Source organism: Myxocyprinus asiaticus, chromosome 20, assembly GCF_019703515.2.
Source record: "Myxocyprinus asiaticus isolate MX2 ecotype Aquarium Trade chromosome 20, UBuf_Myxa_2, whole genome shotgun sequence".
Taxonomy (NCBI): Eukaryota; Metazoa; Chordata; class Actinopteri; order Cypriniformes; family Catostomidae; genus Myxocyprinus; species Myxocyprinus asiaticus.
The window spans coordinates 19,073,148-19,094,644 of NC_059363.1; the positions used below are offsets into that span (position 1 = coordinate 19,073,148).

Here is a 21,497-nt window from a genome sequence, read left to right on the forward strand (position 1 = left end):
TGAAAAAAGTAATTTTTTATCAAATCTAGACAGGCCCCATTTCCAGCAGCCATCACTACAACACCTTATCCTTGAGTAATCATGATAAATTGTTAATTTTGTACTAGAAAACCTCTTGCCATTATAACAAACACAGCTGAAAGCGATTTGGTTCGTTAAATGAAGCTTACCATTGTATTTGTTTTTGAGTTGCCACAGTATGCAATAGACTGGCATGTCTTAAGGTCAATATTAGGTCAAAAATGGCAAAAAAGAAACAGCTTTCTCTAGAAACTCGGCAGTCAATCATTGTTTTGAGGAATGAAGGCTATACAATGCTTGAAATTGCCTAAAAACTGAAGATTTCAAACAAAGGTGTACACTACAGTCTTCAAAGACAAAGGACAACTGGCTTAACAAGGACAGAAAGAGATGTGGAAGCGCAGATGTACAACTAAACAAGTACATCAGAGCAGTGCTCGAACTGAATCAAGTCTTATGGGGGGTCCCCACCAATATGTATATCTCGCAATATACAATTTATACAAAATATACAATATATTTATTTGATCATAATACGCATAACTATATACTGTTTATTAAAAACAGGCTTACATAAAAGAACAGGCTTTGTGTTGATAAAGAATAATAATAATAATAAAAAAAAATACAAAGAGAGAGAAGCTACTATTCTTCTTTTAAATGGCTTACTCCAAGTAATACTGGATTTAGAGGGTGACAAAGCAGCAGACCCAAAAGGGCTATTATGGCAAATATACCAGGGGACTACATATAAGGCACTTGAAGACCCGTAAAAGCATGTGACTTCAAAATACATTGAAATGTCTCAAAAACAGTAGAAAATAATCAGATGGCTTCCAGAGTCACTGGATGGTATCACTGTCAGAATCACCAGGGGCACAGGAATAATTATTGCATAATGTCTCAGAAAGTAGTGATAAAGGAGCAGTCAGTAACTTCAAAAAGGACCTGTTTAAGGACCTTTTTTTTTTATAACTTGAACAGTAGCAAAAGGATGGCTAAATACAATCAGGCTGTAATGATACTATAGAGAGGAGATTAGGTATGAACCCAGGTGCGGGAGCTTTATTCAAAGAGTGCAGGACAACTGGGCAAACATTATAAATGTCTTTACTGTCACTTTTGATCAATTTAATGCATCCTTGCTGAATAGAAGTTTTAATTTCTTTAATTCCTTTCCCAAAAAAATAAATAAATAAATTCTTACTAATCACAAACTTTTGAACGGTAGTGTATAATGTTACAAAAGATTTTTATTTAAGATAAATGTTGTTCTTTTGAACTTTCTTTTCATCAAAGAATCCTGAAAAACAAATTGTACACAACTGTTTTCAACACTGATAATAATCAGAAATGTTTCTTGAGCATCAAATCAGCATATCAGAATGACTTCTGAAGGATCATGTGACACTGAAGACTGGAGTAATGATGCTGAAAATTCAGCTTTGATCACAGGAATAAATTACATTTTACTATTGTATTATTATTATTATTTTAAATTGTAATAATATTTCACAATATTACTGTTTTTACTGTATTTTGGATCAAATCAATGCCGACTTGGTGAGCAGAAGAGACTTTTGGACAGTAGTGTACATTCAACAGAATAATTCTAGCATTATTTAACAATGTAGTATTTACTACCCTAAAAACAACTGGATGATTGATGTGACACTTTGTGATAATAATGTTTGTTCAAAAAGACTTGTTTAAATGCATGAAACTAGTTTATTAGATATTAAAAATATAAATTGTGACAAGACAGGCTGTCAGTCTGTGTGTTAGTGACTCTAACTGAGCTGGACTCAAGATGGCGCCGAGTATGGCTGCTGCGTTGCGAGCTCCGACACAACATAGCAATGTTTTGTTTGTTTTGTTCACAATTCTTATGTTTTTTGTCTTGGATGTTGTCTGCCTTATTGTCTATGACAGACAAACACTTTTGGACATTGGTTCAGCAATCTCACACCGAAAACCGGACTTCACATTCCTCAATGCCGAGCCGCTGTTTACAAACACGCAAGCGGAGCCCTTTGTCTGGGCAGCACGGCCGCGGAAACGCAGGAGGAAAAGGGGAAACAGAGCCGGCGTTCTCATCAGAGTAAGACGCTGCGCAAATCGACCCCCGCTACCCACTATTCTACTGGCAAATGTTCAGTCTCTGGATAACAAGCTCTGCGAGCTGAAAGCGCGGATCTCTTTCCAACAAGAGACGAGGGACTGCTGCATTATCTGCCTTACGGAAACTTGGATGTCTGCGGAGATTCCAGACTCAGCCATTGAACCCGCGGGGTTCTCCGTGCACCGAGCGGACAGAGCGAAAGACCTCTTAGGTAAAAGCAGAGGTGGTGGTGTATGTTTTATGATCAACAAATCCTGGTGTGATCAGAGGAACGTACACTATATTGCCAAAAGTATTTGCTCATCTGCCTTTAGACGCATATGAACTTAAGTGACATCCCATTCTTAATCCATAGGGTTTAATATGACGTCGGCCCACCCTTTGCAGCTATAACAGCTTCAACTCTTCTGGGAAGGCTTTCCACAAGGTTTAGGAGTGTGTTTATGGGAATTTTTGACCATTCTTCCAGAAGCGCATTTGTGAGGTCAGACACTGGTGTTGGACGAGAAGGCCTGGCTCGCAGTCTTCGCTCTAATTCATCCCAAAGGTGCTCTATCAGGTTGAGGTCAGGACTCTGTGCAGGCCAGTCAAGTTCTTCCACACCAAACTCGCTCATCCATGTCTTTATGGACCTTGCTTTGTGCACTGGTGCACAGTCATGTTGGAACAGGAAGGGGCCATCCCCAAACTGTTCCCACAAAGTTGGGAGCATGGAATTGTCCAAAATCTCTTGGTATGCTGAAGCATTCAGAGTTCCTTTCACTGGAACTAAGGGGCCAAGCCCAGCTCCTGAAGAACAACCCCACACCATAATCCCCCCTCCACCAAACTTCAAAGCTGGCACAATGCAGTCAGACAAGTACCATTCTCCTGGCAACCACCAAACCCAGACTCGTCTATCAGATTGCCAGATGGAGAAGCGTGATTTGTCACTCCAGAGAACGCGTCTCCACTGCTCTAGAGTCCAGTGGCGGCGTGCTTTACACCACCGCATCCGATGCTTTGCATTGCACTTGGTGATGTATGGCTTGGATGCAGCTGCTCGGCCATGGAAACCCATTCCATGAAGCTCTCTACGCACTGTTCTTGAGCTAATCTGAAGGCCACATGAACTTTGGAGGTCTGTAGCGATTGACTCTGCAGAAAGTTGGCGACCTCTGTGCACTATGCGCCTCAGCATCCGCTGACCCCGCTCTGTCATTTTACGTGGCCTACCACTTCGTGGCTGAGTTGCTGTCATTCCCAATCGCTTCCACTTTGTTATAATACTACTGACAGTTGACTGTGGAATATTTAGTAGCGAGGAAATTTCACGACTGGACTTGTTGCACAGGTGGCATCCTATCACAGTACCACGCTGGAATTCACTGAGCTCCTGAGAGCGGCCCATTCTTTCACAAATGTTTGTAGAAGCAGTCTGCATGCCTAGGTGCTTCATTTTATACACCTGTGGCCATGGAAGTGATTGGAACACCTGAATTCAATTATTTGGATGGGTGAGCGAATACTTTTGGCAATATAGTGTACATTCTATCAAGTCTTTCTGTTCTCCTGATCTGGAATTTCTTATGCTTCTGTATCGACCATTCTGGCTACCGAGGGGATTCACAGCGGTCATTATCACTGCTGTGTACATCCCCCCACAAGCCGACACAGACCGGGCACTCAAGGAACTATATGGGAGTATAAGTGAGCAGGAAACCGCGCACCCTGAGGCCGCGTTCATTGTGACCGGGGACTTTAATAAAGCCAGTTTAAAATCAGTCGCACCAAAATATCACCAGCACATTAGTTTCAACACACGAGGGGACCGGGATTTGGATCATTGCTACTCTCTGTTCCGGAATGGCTACAAATCCCTCTCCCGCCCACCATTTGGTAAATCGGACCACTCTTCCATTCTGCTTCTGTCCGCTTACAGGCAGAAATTGAAACAGGAAGCACCCACCCTTAGAACGATCCAGTGCTGGTCGGACCAATCAGACTCTACGCTACAGGACTGTTTTGATCACACGGACTGGGAGATGTTCCGGTCCGCCTCTGATGACGACATCGAGCTTTACGCTGATAGCGTAATGTGTTTCATCAGAACGTGCATAGAGGAAGTGATTCCGACCAGGACAATACGGATCTATCCGAATCAGAAACCATGGATCAATAGCGACGTTCGCGCGGCACTTAATGTGCGGACCTCCGCTTTTAATTCCGGGAACGCGGAGGAGCATAAACAAGCCAGTTATGCCCTCCGAAAAACTATCAGAACCGCAAAACGCCAGTACAGGAGCAAGATTGAAGGACAGTTTAACACCACCAACTCTAGAAGCATGTGGCAGGGAATTAACATCATCACGGACTTTAAAGGGAATAAAAACTCAGCCATGAACACTGCTGCCTCTCTACCGGATGAGCTAAATACTTTTTATGCTCGTTTCGAGGGAAATAACACCGCCCTCGCGGAGAGAGCTCTCGCGGCTGAAGCTACAGAGGTTAGTTCACTCTCCGTCTCTGTAGCAGATGTAACCCGATCCTTCCGACGGGTGAATATCCGCAAAGCCGCGGGCCCAGACAGCATTCCGGGCCGCGACATCAGAGCGTGCGCGAACCAGCTGGCTGGTGTTTTTACATACATTTTCAACCTTTCCCTCTCTTTGTCTGTAGTCCCCACATGCTTTAAAACATCCACCATTGTGCCTGCACCAAAACAATCAAAAATAACTTGTTTAAATGACTGGCATCCTGTTGCTCTGACCCCCATCATCAGCAAATGTTTTGAGAGACTAATCAGAGATTACATCTGCTCTGTATTGCCACTCAATCTTGACCCGCTGCAGTTTGCTTACCGCAACAACCGCTCCACTGATGATGCCATTGCATCTACAATACACACTGCTCTCTCCCACCTGGAAAAAAAGAACACTTATGTGAGAATGTTGTTTGTAGACTACAGCTCAGCATTCAACACCATAGTGCCCTCCAAGCTAGATGAGAAACTCCGGGCTCTGGGCTTAAACAGCTTGCTGTGCAGCTGGATCCTGGACTTCCTGTCAAGCAGACGCCAGGTGGTTAGAATAGGCAGCAACATCTCCTCATCACTAACCCTCAACACTGGAGCCCCGCAGGGCTGTGTTCTCAGCCCACTACTGTATTCCTTGTACACACATGACTGTGTGGCAACACATAGCTCCAATGCCATCATTAAGTTTGCTGATGACACGACGGTGGTAGGTCTGATCACTGACAATGATGAAACAGCCTACAGAGAGGAGGTGCACACCCTGACACACTGGTGTCAGGAGCACAACCTCTCCCTCAACGTCAGTAAGACAAAGGAGCTTGTGGTGGACTTCAGAAGAAAAGACAGAGAACACAGTCCCATCACCATCAATGGAGCACCAGTGGAGAGAGTCAGCAGCTTCAAGTTCCTGGGTGTCCACATCACTGAGGAACTCACATGGTCCCTCCACACTGAAGTCGTTGTGAAGAAGGCTCATCAGTGCCTCTTCCTCCTGAGACGGCTGAGGAAGTTTGGAATGAACCGCCACATCCTCACACGGTTTTACACCTGCACTGTGGAGAGCATCCTGACTGGCTGTATCTCCGCCTGGTACGGCAATAGCACCGCCCACAACCGCAAAGCACTGCAAAGGGTGGTGCGAACTGCCAGACACATCATCGGAGGTGAGCTTCCCTCCCTCCAGGAAATATATACAAGGCGGTGTGTGAAAAAAGCTCGGAGGATCATCAGAGACTCCAGCCACCCGAGCCATGGGCTGTTCTCACTGCTACCATCAGGTAGGCGGTATCGCAGCATCAGGACCCGCACCAGCTGACTCCATGATAGCTTCTTCCCCCAAGCAATCAGACTTCTGAACTCTTGATCTTCCATGATCAAAATACATCAGCACTGCACTTTATTACCCTTACTCTTATATCTCACACCGGACTGTCATAAATTATATTATTATTATTATAATATTATGTTCTCTCTTAACAACTGACTGTCAACTGACAGCCTGAATGTCAATACAGTACAATACTGTACATTCTATATATATATATACTTTTTTTATATATTTTTATTTTTAATTTTTATTGAATAATGTGTATCTATATAGTAAAAAAAAACACACACAAAAAAAAAACAGCATATTGTATACTGTACAGTGTATGTTATTATTTGTATATTGTTGAGTGTAATTATGTGTATAACAGATGTTTAAATTGTGTTGTGTTAATTTGATGTTATTGTAAATTGGTATATGTCTCATCACTGTCACGACTGCTATGTTGATCGGAACTGCACCCAAGAATTTCACACACCATTGCACTTGTGTATATGGCTGTGTGACAATAAAGTGATTTGATTTGATTTGATTTGATTGATTTAGTGTTGGTGGGGATTTTTTCAACGATTTCAGTGCAGTTACATTGTTTCGTCAGTAGGTGGCGGCAAGGGACTGTTATGAGTCAGTCAGTCAGCAGACTATTCAAACATTTCAGTCAAAAAGGCTGCTTTATTCAGGAACAAACAATGCTATGGTTATCAGTATGTCAGTCATTGCTATTTCAAGAGTGAATCCCGCATTTATATGCGGATGTAATTCCTGAAACTTTGCAGCGTGTACGTGGCATGAAAAACAAGTTTTATACAAATTCTGAATGGATTATATATAGCATAGAAAGTGCACAATGAGCGCTCCCTTTATAATCACTAAAAAGCTGTCACTCATCTTCATCACGATCTCTAGCACCCCCATAGAACCAGGCCTATTAATAATGAAAAATGAGTAAGCCTAAATGTTTCCAGTTTATGCAAGGAATACAAAAGCCCCGACATGGAGTGGATAGATATAGTAGAAAGATATATAGAGAGAGAAAATTACCCCTCCAAAAAGTCAGTAAGAAGCTTTCTCTTCCCGACTGCGAGTGGAAGTTTATTATTCTCCATATTTTAGCTAAAGTTAGCTTCACCGGAGCGGCGCCAAGCAAGCAGTCATGTCAATGATGTCATGCCCTTAGCGGTCTTTAGATGTGGGGCGGGGCATTTACATTTTAAAGAGACATGACAACTAGCCTATAAACAAACTTAATACAAATTATTGTAAATAATAATTCAAGAAATTTACTGTATCCACTGCATGAATTTAATCAGATTTGTCATTATTATTTTTACTAAAATATAAGTATCTTGGGGACCCCCCTAAGTCTATTTTTTACTTCTTATGGGGGGTCCCTAATGCCTTATGGGTGGTCCCGGATCACCCCAGCCCCCCATCAATTCGAGCACTACATCAGAGTCTCTAGTTTGAGAAATAGACACTTCACATGTTCTCTACCCACATTCTACCCACTCAACACCAGTTTCATGTACAACAGTAAAGAGAAGACTCAGGGGTGCAGGCCTTATGGGAAGAATTGCAAAGAAAAAGCCACTTTTGAAACAGAAAAACAAAAAGAAAATGTTAGAGTGGGTGAAGAAACACAGACATTGGACAACAGATAATTGGAAAAGAGTGTTATGGATCTTAACACCATTGAGCTTTTGTGGGATCAGCTAGACTGTAAGGTGTGTGAGAAGTGTCCGACTAGGCAGCCACATCTATGGCAAGTGCTAAAGGACGCGTGGGGTGAAATGTCACCTGAGTATTTGGACAAACTGACAGCTAGAATATCAAGGATCTGCAAAGCTGTCATTGCTGCACTTGGAGGATTTTTTGATGAGAACTCTTTGAAGTAGTTTAAGAAGTTCAGAATTTTTTTTTCAAATTGTAATAGCAATTTTTCACATTATTAATGTCCTGACTATACATTGTGATCAGTTGAATGCCACTTTGGTGAATAAAAGTACAAATTTCTTTCCATAAGAGCAAAATCTGTACATTATTCCAAACTTTTGGCCGTCATTGTATATGAATATCTTACAATGAATTTAAAAGATATTGTTTATATTCTTCAACAACTTTAAAAAAAACACAGTTTTATATATTTCCATCACTTTTAATTCAATTACGTCATATGCAATGCTTCGTGGGACTGTTGTTAATGCCCTCATTAAAGACGTTAAGTACCCAGTCTTGTACTTTTGTCTTTTTGTCAAATTTTCAAATACTTTTTGGCTTCAAATCAAAGCTTCTCATGTTGTGATTCACCTTGGAGCTGGTTGGTTTGGTTCATGGATTTTACAAAATCCTTATGGAAAAATGAATAGGAAAACCCCTTCCAGAACCAAGACCGCTGAAAAAGTGGGCTGGCACTGTTGTGCTTTATTAAGACATCAGAAATGTTCTGATTGGCTGTGATTTTGTGTCACACAGCATTTTTACTTTTGCAACTGGTCAGGACATTGTGTTAGGCATTAGCAGGCACTTTTATGTAAAGGCAAAACAGTGATAAGAAGTCCAATTCAACAGAACAATGGGTGAAACCCATTTAAAAACCGTGATGTGGAATTTTATCTGCACAAACTGAATTCCATCAAAGTTATCTGACAAAAATGGAATAAACCAAAGAATACATAATTGTCAGGGGCTGCTCCAAAACTCTTGCTGTAGGATCCCTGGTCCATTTTCCTGTTATTCTTTCCAGACCGTAATGACTAATTAGTCTCTTATATTAAACATTAAATTTGAGATATTAGTCAAAGAAAGAACTCCCAAAGCCTCAGTGTGCTATTAGGGTTCATTTTAATTCATTAGATGAGAGAGTACTGTGTAGTTTTGGCTGAATATAAACGATAATTACCCCACATTATCTCCCCCCTCTGTATGTGGAGACTATAATATGTGCCTCTACAGAAGAAAATGACTGACTATAAGTATATTTTAAGTTTAATGAGGACAGATGTGCGTCAATCTTGCCCTGCTGGGTGGTGCATGAATCTGATTTCTGTCAGAATTTCTTAAGTGTTTTGACAGTTCAGGTGAGCTGCCTCTGTGCACTGTGGACATACTCCATTTCTGACAAGGAGACAAGGTTTTAAGGTTGGCTGCTGCTTCTTCCAAATGATGTGTTTGGAAAACCATATTTTTGGTGTCACATAGTCTTATGTCCACACTATTCCCCAGTGCAATCAAACCAAGTGTTATAAAAGGAGTAGACAAAAAAGGTTAGCTATTTGCCTCGTTCATGATGATTATGTTTATGGGGTTTGAAAAATAGAAATTTTACTTGCAAAACTGATTTTAATATTGACAGTTTAGGAGGGACAGTTGCACACTAAAATCACTGCACGTTTAAGTACTATATGATGAATTTGCTATTGTTTTATGAGTATCTGTGCATGTGTGTGTTCATTTGGATAAGAAGATGTCATCATTTTCTAAAGAACCTCTCAAAAATGTCTGAAGGACATGCATATGATGTACATTTAAGAGTTACAGCAGTAAGTGGTTTCTGTTTTGGAAAACTTGGTCTTCAATTTAATCATTTTTGTTGTGTGTCTTAAAGCAGCTTTTCACAACCAGAACAAACCACTGATAAAACTAGAACAAATCATCTCTTTTTATTCATTTTCTGTTTATTAAATAAGCTATAAGTGAATTACATATTACATATAGGGTCAAGTCTAGATAGGTAAGCTTAGGTGCCAGTGTTAGAGAGCTGTCCATGGTGCTGATTTTGGTCCCATTTTTCGATGTGCTATTTGCACAGGACACACGTCCATCTGTCTGTCTGTGCAACAGTACACCCATGTGCTTTTGTGGCCTAGAACATGAGAAGAAGGCTAAGATATATAAAATATTATAATGAGAGTGAGAAAGGGGCTTTCAGATCCGTTTGAGACAATGACATTCATTTTGAAAAACTAATTAAAAAAAGTTCACCTTCAAGATAATTAATGGTTGTTTGCGGACCTCTTGCTTCTAGACTTTGAGGATGCGGGCAACACTCATTTGCTGGAATAAATAAATTCTTGACATGTAATTTGGACAAATGGCCCTGATACCTGGCGGTGAGTGTTCATGCATGTTTGATCTGTTCAAATGCCAGGTTTTATTTAGTGTGTCCTGGAAGCCTCGGGAGCTCAAAGTGACAGTCTCACTTCATCTAAATCAAGACTGCACATCTTCGTCCAAGAAGAGATGGAGAAGAGGAACTACGCATTCTCTCTAAAACAGCTGTTTTTGTGCTGAAGAGTTAATGACTCAAGCTCATGTGACAATAATCTCTGCTTTGCTTGCGCACTCCAAAGGCTCTGCTCATGAGTGGATGAACTCCTGAGCTGTTGCAGTTTGCATCCTAAAAAGAGTTGACAGGCTTCCAGTCAAACAGACTCCACTGTATTCCAATGCATTTGGAATTACTTAATATTGGTTGTCTATTGGTTACCTCCGTTTGTAATCTGCCATTTATCTGTTGGATCTATTGATTTATAATAGGCCTACACTTACTATTCATTCTCATGTCAATTTTAACTGAAATGCCCATCTATGAAAATTATAGCCAAATTGGCATTTCAAAACTGTAGGTTGGATATTGGTTTGAAGAATGACTTATGCCATGTTTAACTACGTTGAGACATACAGTATTTTTAACACTCTGAAACCATTGTGAGACAGAGGGTTGAGACATACAGTATTTTTAACCCTCTGAAACCATTGTGAGACAGAGCTTTACACAATGCAAGTGTACATGTTGCATTTCGATGAAGGTGGTACTTCTATCTTGTTTGTTCTTTTTAGATCAACAAAAGAGTGCAAATTTTGTTGAGTCAGACTCACATTCATACAGTGCTAAGTACATATGTATAATTAAGCCTCCATTATTGTATTTACAATAATGGGCTTAATTATACAAATGTTGTGAAACACATAATTCACACAAAGGACTGACGTTGCAAATGGCCTCAATATACAAGCCTTATTAGTGACTCAGACAACCTAACGGGTTGGATTTTGTACAGGTTATATTAAATGCTAATGTTTCTGTTTTTGTATATTTTGTTTTTGTAATTTGCAGTAATAAGTGTTTCACTAAGTGTTTTGATTTTCTGTTACTTCACCATACACTTGATGTCCTTGCCTCAACTTGTCCACTAACTAGGAGTTCAATGAATAAAGCATCTGATCCTAATTAAAATTTTTACCAGCATGCTGGCTGTGTATTGTGTTGTTATAGAGAGCTCAGTGTATTTGTGTAATTGTAATATGCACAGTAATGTTTCCATCTTCTTTATATTATAGTCAACTAATGAGGCTACAGCTGGAGGGGAGCTGGAGGGTACTAAACATGTCTGTTGCTCTTTGATCGGTTTTAATTGTGTACGTCATGGCTTGTGAGATCTCTGACAAGTGGTCAGACTGCAGCTTAACACCCCTTATATCCCACGTATTTTGTTTCTTTTTATCCTTACTGCTTGTTTTCTGATATTCCATGTATTAGGTCTGAATTGGAGGCATCATTATTATTCTCTGGGGCAACTATAGCTTTTTCTTTGCACACTTCCCTCTCCCTCTCATTGTCTTTTTGATGCTCTCTGATCGTCATGGTTTGATCATCTTAACAATTTTTACATCCCGCAAGTTGATTCTGAACTCTTAGCAGCATGAAGGAGAGTTGCATTGGATGTTACACACACATCAGAAGGAGTGAAGAAACCATGCGGCTGAAAGGTAAAAAGCTTGGAAGTGGTTTGAGATAGTGGTTTGTGTTTTCATGGTATAAACATGCCTTTGAATCAAGCATGCTTATGTTCAGTGTAAGCTGTTCTTTTTTTAACATTTATCACTTTCACATTTTCTTAATTATTTGCCTTATTGATAATATATGAGAAACTGTTAATCATATACATTTTATTTTAATAGGAATTTAATGACATTTAAAAAAAAAATTTATTGTTTACTAGTCTCTGCTTTCTGCCCTTTTCACAATACCTTATCTTTCAGTGGCATGAAGCTAGTATTCTTCAAGATTAACACCCTAAATCAAACTTGAGTGTAGCCAGTGGAACTAAAACACAGATTAGCACACTAATCCAAAAGCCATGGGTGGTGCTGTTCATGCAGAACCTTGAGGTTTGAAGATGGAGGGTGGCATTAACCATCAGTATGCTGATTCTGGTTCAGTACCGTGTGGCTGAGCAAGCACTGGAAATCTTTTCATTATCATTAGATCAGATTACAAGCAGATATTCCACCTGCAAAAGCATTAGGCAGTGATTGAATTAAAATGAGAGAATGGAGTGGGTGGGGGATTTCTACAAAGTTAATTAAAGACATTAATCCCCATCGTCAGCATATTTGCATTTTTATATGATTTAAAAGACTTAATTATTTAAAGGGGGTGAGAAACTTCTACAAACATCAGATCATATGAAATACTGAATGATACTGAAATACTGAAATTCGATTAGTTTAAGATGTTTTATTGTTTTGTTTTGTTAATCATCAATACGTTATTTCCAGAAAAAAAATTTTTTTTATTTATTAGTAACAATTAGCCTTGATTGAAATAAAATAATGGCAGCAACTGTATAGTCCTTTCATTGTATATGATAAACCAATTTTCATAATTGGTTGTTTGAATGACTAGTCAATGTTAAAGGGATAGTTCACCCAAAAATGAAAATTATTTTATCATTTACTCACCCTCATGCCATCCCATATGTGTGACTTTTTTTCTTCAACAGAACACAAAGATTTTTAGAAAAATATCTCATCTCTGTAGGTCCATACAATGCAAGTGAATGGTGATCAGACCTTTGTAGCTCAAAAAAGTCACATAAAAGAAACATAAAAGTAATCCATATGACTCCATTGTTTAAATCTATATCATCTGAAGCAATATAATAGGTGTGGGTGAGAAACAGGACAATATTTAAGTCCTTTTTTACTCTAAATCTCCACTTTCACTTTCAGATGTGAAAGTGAAACTAAACAGGCACCACATGTGACTTTCAGAGATTTAAAGTAAAAAAAAGTTATGTGGTAAACATTACTTGACCATACGTGGGCGTTTTAACATAAATTACACAGTCATGTCTCAAACATTAATTTTTGAAGCCGCCTTGTGTTTAAAAATAAAGTATGGAATTCAATATGGCTTCAGAATCCACGTTTCAGACATGACTGTGTGTAATTTATGTTGTAGACTTTTTATTACTTTGAGGATTTGTTGTATACAATAGTAATATATTCCTGTCTTATTTACTTTACTTCACCTGGAGATTCTGACACTGAGGCTATATTTTATGTAAGCATTGTAGGCAACATTTGTAACTAACAATAAACATACAAAGCACGGCGGCCCCTCAGCACACTAGAGTAGAAGGGAAAAAAAAAAATTCCCTTTTATCAAGCGCTGAAATTTGCTTGTTGCAGAACAATCTGGAATAATTGAAACAGTCCCCTCTTTGCAACTGAACTTGTTCAGAACGTAAAATCTTTGTGACACCTGCGCTAAAAAAAACAATCTAGACACAGTTCAACGACTGATACAGAACGCAGGTGTCTCGGTGTGCATTTTTGAAACCTGAAGCTCTTATTAACTTGACACAGTGTCTAAAAATGTGCCAATCCTCCGTGAGACACTGAAGAAACGAGACGCGGTGCAGCACGTTTGTCCAGCGCGTGTTTACACAGGAAAACAATGGCAAAACAGAGCAGACGCAGGCAAAAACACGTTCGGTGTGAACAGCCCCTAACTCATCAGTTTGCGCATATCTGTGGCCTATATATTTTTTCATAAATTACAAACCCGAACCCTACTTAAAAAAGCTCAGCTGTCCCGACCCCAGCGGTTTCTAACGTGAACCGCTCCAAGAGCGCTGACAACAGAACAACATGTCACCCCTCAATAATTTTTTTGCGGAGCTTTCCTACCGGGGTGGGGGCCCCACCGACTTGGTTAAAACCGCTGATGTCCAGAGGGAACCCATAGCGAATTCTCTTCCGGGTTTGTGGACTACAACCTGAACAGATCTATTCATTTGAGAACTGCGTCCCTAATTGAAACCGCCACAACATAAAATATTAATGTAGGTAGTTGAACCCACTAATAGAATAGTCAGTTGTTGGACGACTAGTTGATTAGTCGACCACTTTGGCACTTCTCTAGTATATAAAAGTTTTAAATCTGCTTTGTTTTTTTTTTTAAAAACACATTGGCTACTGTGCGTCTCGAGCTCTGATACAGGCAGCTGAGTGGCGGGAACGTTTTTAGGCAGCTCTCACAGCCTCGCGCCACAGACAAACATTTATCCAAGCCACCAGAGGGGCGCTGTGGCGCTGTCCACATCCCTGTGATCCGAGCTGACGACCTGATAGCCTTAACCAAACAATTAAGAGATATTTCCGTTGGTTTGGTCTCAAGAAATATCCTTTAATTGTAAGGCGAAGAGTATCACTCTTCATCGGGTCCATTCTGAAAATGCAGTGGAGAGAGAGAGAGAGAGAGAGAGAGAGAGAGAGAGAGAGAGAGAGAGAGAGAGAGAGAGAGAGAATTATGCAGATTTTTTTTTTAAGATTCAACATTAAAGAAACGTGGCTTGCTATGAATATTGGTGTTTTTTTTCTATAATATATATATATATATATATATATATATATATATATATATATATATATATATATATATATATATATTGCTCGCTATTAGCCTATAGTGCTATTATTTACTTGCAGTATTTGATTGTTAAATGCGCATAAACCACATTTGACGCTAGGAAATAATGCAGTCAGTCATTCAGTCACTGTATAGATGCAGTCTTACTCGGCACCCACTTGCTTTCCTCCGTTGCGTTCTTGCTGCCGCCTCGATTTTCTCCTTCTTAAGTGTTTTTCAAGCTCCTCGCGAGTCTATATAGACAGTACCGGCTTACTCGAGCCAAAATATCCACCGAATTATACGAAGCGCTCACGGTTGTCTTTTTCTTCTCTCACTCACTTGTGAGTGTTGCCGTTGCCTTTGTGGCGAACTTCTGAGGAGCATTTTACCCATCCGTAGCAGTAACTTTTCTTTCGATCCAGCTGTCCTGAGTTTAAAATCAGTGAGGGATTGTGTCTCTCTTAGGAAAAATAAGGAAATTATCTTTCTTGGTAGTCGGTTGAAGTTGACTCACTCAGGGCTGCGCTACCTCCAGCCGTCACTCCGCGCTACTTACGGCGACTCTCCGGCTCCAGCGAATTTCATTTCTCCTCGGTTTATACCGTACCGGTCCGATCTCTGCATTCTTCTGTCACGTGGTGAAGCAAAAAGAGAAAGACTGCGAGCTCTGAGAGAGTACACGCGTATGGGGAGATAGCCAGAGAGAGAGAGAGAGAGAGAGAGGGAGGGGGTGGGGAGGTTGGTTGGGGTTTTCTCTCTGCCTGCAGTTAGCAGCAGTATCCAAACCACACTGAGAGCTGGAACGCACGGACCCGTTGCTTTGCCTCTGACCGTGGTACCCCCGTCGTTTCCCTTGCTCTCTCTTTCCGCCCTACCCCTCCTCTTCTGCTTTCCTTCTCTTGAGAGCTTCTTTTCCCCCGCGAATATCCTTTCTCACTTTCAATTTTCATAGATCTCGGAGTAAGATAGAAGTGACGCACCCGTGGTTGCCTCTGTATCTCCAGCATTGTGGTCATTCTCGTGCATTTTTTTCCTCTTTCTGGAACTGGATTTTTGGACCGCGGTGGACGCGTGGATGATACACCGGGGCGAGAACTGGAGATGGAGTTGCTCGTGATCAGCCTCTCCTTATGGATCCTGCAGTGCCGCTTGGCTCGTGCGGACTCCATTATCCACATCGGTAAGGCGCCCGGAGCAACGTCTCGGACAGACGCGCAGAATTATAAATGGCTCTCTTCATTAACCGTAAAACGAGTCCTTCATTTATAGAATGAGAAAGTCAGAGGCTTGCACATTTAACTCGCCATAGAAGAACTATAGTTCATTTGGCATTTGATAAAGGGCTCTGTAAATTGTCAGGAAACATGACCAAACAGGTCCACGAAGTTAGTGCATTTCAGGTTGTAGGTGAACGCACAAGGGGTCCGAAAATGATTTCAGATACACGCATAAGCATACTCCGAATGAATTCGAGACGCCCGTTATTGGTCTGTTTCAGGGTTAACTCCAGTCCTCCCCTCCCCAGCCTAATGCCTGAACTTTCTGATGAACGTGACGGAAATTTTAATTCCATTCAGGGAGCTACAGAGCGCGCGACAAGCTTCTTCTCGTGCCCAAGTGGCCTTTCACTTGAACTTAAACTTGTACAGATTTCCTAATGTCTTAGCAGTAGCTACTCAGATTTGGGTTAAAAAAGTGGATCAGAACCGTTTTATTCGGGAATGTTGGTCTTTAGAAAGATTGGCAGCCTTTGCCTTTGACTGTATACAACATTCCGTCTGCTCTGGCAACAGAATTGGTTTGCATGCAAATAGAATAGAAATGGCATTCTAATGTGAAAAGAAACAGTTTCAAAACACCTGTTAATGCATTAAATGTGCTCTTTGAGAAATGTGCTCGTATACGGTCGCTAATGCTGCTTCATGCCAAATTATAATATATTACATTTTACGAAGCTGGTATACCTGGTGTTCTGTTTGTATGGAAACGCTATTTTGTATGCAGTTGATGTACTCTGTCATCCGGTGCGCCTGACACACTACTTCTCAGACCCACACACACACATAGCTCACCTAAATATCTCTCAAAATAATTAAAATGATTTAATTGAAATTTAAGATTAGTTTCTAACACAGGTGATGTTAGGTCAAGTTTATACACTTTTTATATTTTTATATATTAAAGGATAAATTCACATATAATTTTTTACAACTTAAGATAATTATCCACGTGATCTCTTGTTAGGTTAGCCTACAGTTTGCCTGCTTTCATAATTTTGCTTATGTTTTTAACATTGTGTCACTACTTCTGTCGCAATACTTGTTTTTAAACAGTTTTTTTTTCTTTATCCTGCCATAGGTGGTTTTAATCAAACAATAATCTTCCAGTTGTGAAAGTGTTTGAAAGTGATTAAAATCCGCGCGCTCTTGTTAGCTCAGCATACGCCGTGCATGGAGCCTCAGCGGCTGTTTGTTGGTCGACTGACCGCGCATGTAAATAAATAAAAAGCCCTGTTTGTGTCTCTCTCACCTTTGAAACCTCAAGCCGACAGCTCCGCTTATTTTATCACTGTCACCTTGATCCCATTATGTAATATCATAGGGGGTCACTGTTTGGGGGGGGGGGGGGTTGGGGTTTGCAATGTGAAGAAATTAAGTTTCCATTGATAATGGTATAAATATTGGGGTGGTTGTACTTGCTTGCTTTGATTATTGGGGGGGGGGGGGGATTCGAATCTATGCCCTTGAGTCCAGCACAAATCGGCCTTATTGATTGAGTCCAGATGCATTGTGATTTAAAAGGCTGCATTTCCAAGTGTTAAGGACTCTTTAGTGAAACAGCGCAAAGTCAAAGTTTAACAATAATATGGTCAAGGTAAATCAGTAATTGGCTGAATACAAATGGTATAGCCTCACAAGATAAAACCCAGGTTAATTAATGCATTATCAGTACAATCCACAATTGTTTGGGATATCTCCCGGGATAGATGCTCCCATCCAACTTCAGAATATTACAACTCTCCAAGGACGCCGTGAACTTAAGCTATAATATAAATACAACAAAATGTGCCACGTATGCACCTGTCACGTATATAATCCTCTCACCTTGACATAAAAGATCTTCCCGTAGGGTTACAACCATGCTGTTTTCCAACAGATTGTTCAATGTCCTTGGCAAATTAGAGATGCATGTAGAATATTTACAACCCTTCTTACACTCACGCTCTCCATGGTACTGAATTTACTCCTGAAATGCCGCTGGCTATTAGCAGGTGCAAGAAGTTGCTGTGAATTGTATGTATAAGATTTTTATATGGATCATTACTGATAACCTGAATAGATACTGTTGACATATTTGTTTTTATGACAACCTCAGCGGTTTCAATTGTTTGGAAGAAACACAAAAGACTCACATGAACATGTTTTCCATCGCGCAGACTTATGCTGCCTTTCACTTGCTATCATAAATACGAGTTTCCGCACTCGAAAGTTGCACACGAATGACCCTCAATTTCAACATGGCGAAGGAGAGTACGGTTTCTGTAGTGAATGACAGGTTTTATTCATTTCTCTAATTGTTAGCGCTTACTGTTTTGGTCATATTCATTTATGTATATCAGCAACCATTTGATGCATGTTGTACATTTTACACCGTGCAAATAGCATTTATTTGACCAAACTTACATTATCGTCAGCAAGCGGAGTAATATTTCTTATGGTGTAAAAATAAACGTTTCTCAAGAAATATGTATGAATGAACGTTTTTGATCGACAACAAAGCACTTGACATACTCATAATTACCACATCAGAAGTGGGAAGTAGGATAATTCAGATAGCACATGAAGGCACATAGCCTACTGGATACTCACGAGATGAATATTAATTTTATTTTTATTTTTTATTTTTTGGAACAGTTGTTTAACGTAATTTAGTAAGAACACTACATTAATAGCGTATGTTGTCTGTTTGGTCCAACAGGTGCTATTTTTGAACAGAACTCCATACGGGACGATGAGGTTTTTCAGCTCGCCATTTCAGACCTGAGTTTGAATGACGACATCCTCCAGAGTGAGAGGATTACCCATTCCATCAAACTAATCGAGCCCAACAACCCCTTCCAGGCGGTACAGGAAGGTGAGTGAGTGACTGGGATCTCTCAGCAATCGATTAACCGTGTCGTCCTGCTCTATCTTTATGCCCGATCCATTTGGCCGAGCAGTTACTCGATATCGCTTGACTATTTAACAAAGCTTTGACCTCAATAGATGGAATATCCATTTCCTTGGATTTGTCTCGTGAGTTTTCAAGTGGTGACCTACTGCTTTTCATTTTTCATCCTCTTTCTCTGCTTTTTTCATGATTTGAAATCTGTTCTGAGACGGCAAAACTAAGTTCAAGAGCCTGTTGCTAACATATTTTGCTTGCTCGTTGCTTTAACCTCTTGCAATCAAAAAGCGAAACAAGTGGTGTCAGTTCACACTCAGTATGAATGTTGCAGTTGTTTTATGGTATCTGCAAACCAGCTGTCATCATCTGTCCAATTCAGACATGTTTCGTTGCCTTCCATAGGCTATATGAGCAAACCCTCTGTTAAAGGAAAGGTTCTCCCAAAAATGAAAGTTTTCATCCCAGATGTGTATGACTTTCTTTGTTCTGCAGAACACAAATGAAGATTTTTAGAAAAATATCTCAGCTCTGTTGGTCCATTCAATGCAAGTGAATGGTGGCCAGAACTTTGAAGCACAAAAAAGCACACAAAGGCAGCATAAAAGTAATCCATACGACTACAGTGGTTAAATCCATGTCTTAAGAAGTGATATGATTGGTGTTGCTGAGAAACAGATCAATATTAAGTCCTTTTTTATTATAAATGTCCACTTTCACTTCCACATTCTTCTTTTGTTTTTTGGTGATTCACATTCTGTCTCTGCATAATAAGCTGGGAAAGGAGAAAGTATTTTTACACCGAAACAATTATATTTTACAGGGATAGTTCACCCAAAAATGAAAATTCTCTCATCATTTACTCACTCTCATGCCATCTCAGATGTGTATGACTTTCTTTCTTCAGAAGAACACAAACTAAGATTTTTAGAAGAATATCTCAGCTCTGTAGGTCCATACAATGCAAGTGAATGGTGATCAGACCTTTGTAGCTCCAAAAATCACATAAAGGAAACATAAAAGTAATCCATATGACTCCAGTGTTTAAATCCATGTCTTCAGAAGTGATATAATAGGTGTAGATGAGAATCAGATAAAAACTTAAGTCCTTTCTTTACTCTAAGAGTTGAACATTATTGAATTGGAATTTCATTAGCAGTTCTTATTGCCAGTTCATCTCTCATGTTATGCAAGGGGTCCGGAGTCCAGAGTGTTTAGGGATGACTATGGGAATGATTCCTCATCTTGAGGACATGGAGCGTTTTTGAATCTTTCTAGTTTCAAGGGGCTCTAGGATCGATTTGCCTCCCTGGTTTTGAGTGACATCTGAGTGGTGATGACCTTTCACTTTGCTCTTTAGCTCACATTCACCCTACTGAGAAGAAACTCTCACATGTCAAACACATACACACACACACAGACACAAACCCAGTCATACTCAAAACCACTTAATCTCTATGAGACACACACAGTTACACTTTTCGTCCTCTTCTGAATAGCATATACATTTATCAGCATACCAACCTTTTAACCACCAGTCAATAAAAACGACTTAAAATTCTGTGTGTGAAGAGATGACACACAGCATGGGGTTGTGACTCAGGTGAGAGTGAGTGTGTAAGGGCGTGTGTGACGATTAGATGTGTGAGTTATGTGGGGACCCAGCTGTGTGTTTCTCTCAACTGCATTTCTACCCCTGTGGGCATTACTTTTAATTACTCTTTTCAGCTGCATGACACACACACACACACACACACACACACACCCCTCTACCTCCATCTGTCATTCACCCACACAGAGAACTCACACATATTTTTACACACACTTGATGTTGGACGTGCACACACAGCAGGTCAGTGTGTGTGGGTGCAGAGGTGCATGTGTGTGTGTTGTAGGGAATGAAGAGCTGCACTGAGTGTTTTTCCACTGGAGTCTAAGAGAGGCTCCAACACTACTGCATAACAATGAATCTGCTCAGGTTTTTGGTGAGAAACAATAATGCAAGGGAGCAGATCCCTGTTGCGACGAGTCAAGCTAATGTTCAAGAGGCAAATGTGGCCTTGTCGTGTCCTGCGGTGCTTTTTGGGCAGAAGTGCTGACATATCAAGAAGAGAGTCACCTGAAGGAGAAATCGCTTGAGAATTGTCACATCCTGTGTGACAACAACTTTAAGCTTCACACTGAGAATCCCCCTCAGCAGTTTTGCCACTTCTGAACTGCTCCTTTTATTTCCTGTCATCTTTCTATTACTTCTCGTTTTCTCACCCCTTCTACTTTCTTCTTTACGATCAGCCTTTCTGAATACCACCCCTACACCTGGACAGTGTTGGGTGGATTACTTCTAAAATGTAATCCAGGACTGATTACAAATTACTTAATTGAAATTGTAATCAGTAACAGAATCTTTAAGATTAAATTTTTTAGGTAATCTTATTTAATTGCTTTCAGATTAAGTAAACGTGAAATCAAACAGCGACTCGCAACTGGTTAGTCACTGTGTAAAATAAAGGTGCTTAAGGATCATGAAAATCTATCTATCTATCTATCTATCTGTCTATCTGTCTATCTGTCTATCTATCTATCTATCTATCTATCTATCTGTCTGTCTGTCTGTCTGTCATCTTGGATACTGTCTGATCTTTCTTTG

At 40.1% G+C, this 21,497-nt stretch overlaps 1 protein-coding gene across 2 annotated transcripts in view; it reads left to right on the top strand.

Annotated features, from left to right (window-relative positions):
- The first annotated feature begins 15,606 nt into the window (after positions 1 to 15,606).
- LOC127410649 (glutamate receptor ionotropic, delta-1-like) overlaps positions 15,607 to 21,497 on the top strand; it is a 465,032-nt gene continuing 459,141 nt past the window's right edge. For both annotated transcript variants that reach the window (XM_051645766.1, XM_051645767.1), the window contains exons 1-2: positions 15,607 to 15,866; positions 18,665 to 18,820. In XM_051645766.1, coding sequence (XP_051501726.1) covers positions 15,788 to 15,866; positions 18,665 to 18,820 — 235 coding nt within the window. In that variant the 5' untranslated portion in view covers positions 15,607 to 15,787. The remainder of the gene's footprint in view (positions 15,867 to 18,664; positions 18,821 to 21,497) is intronic.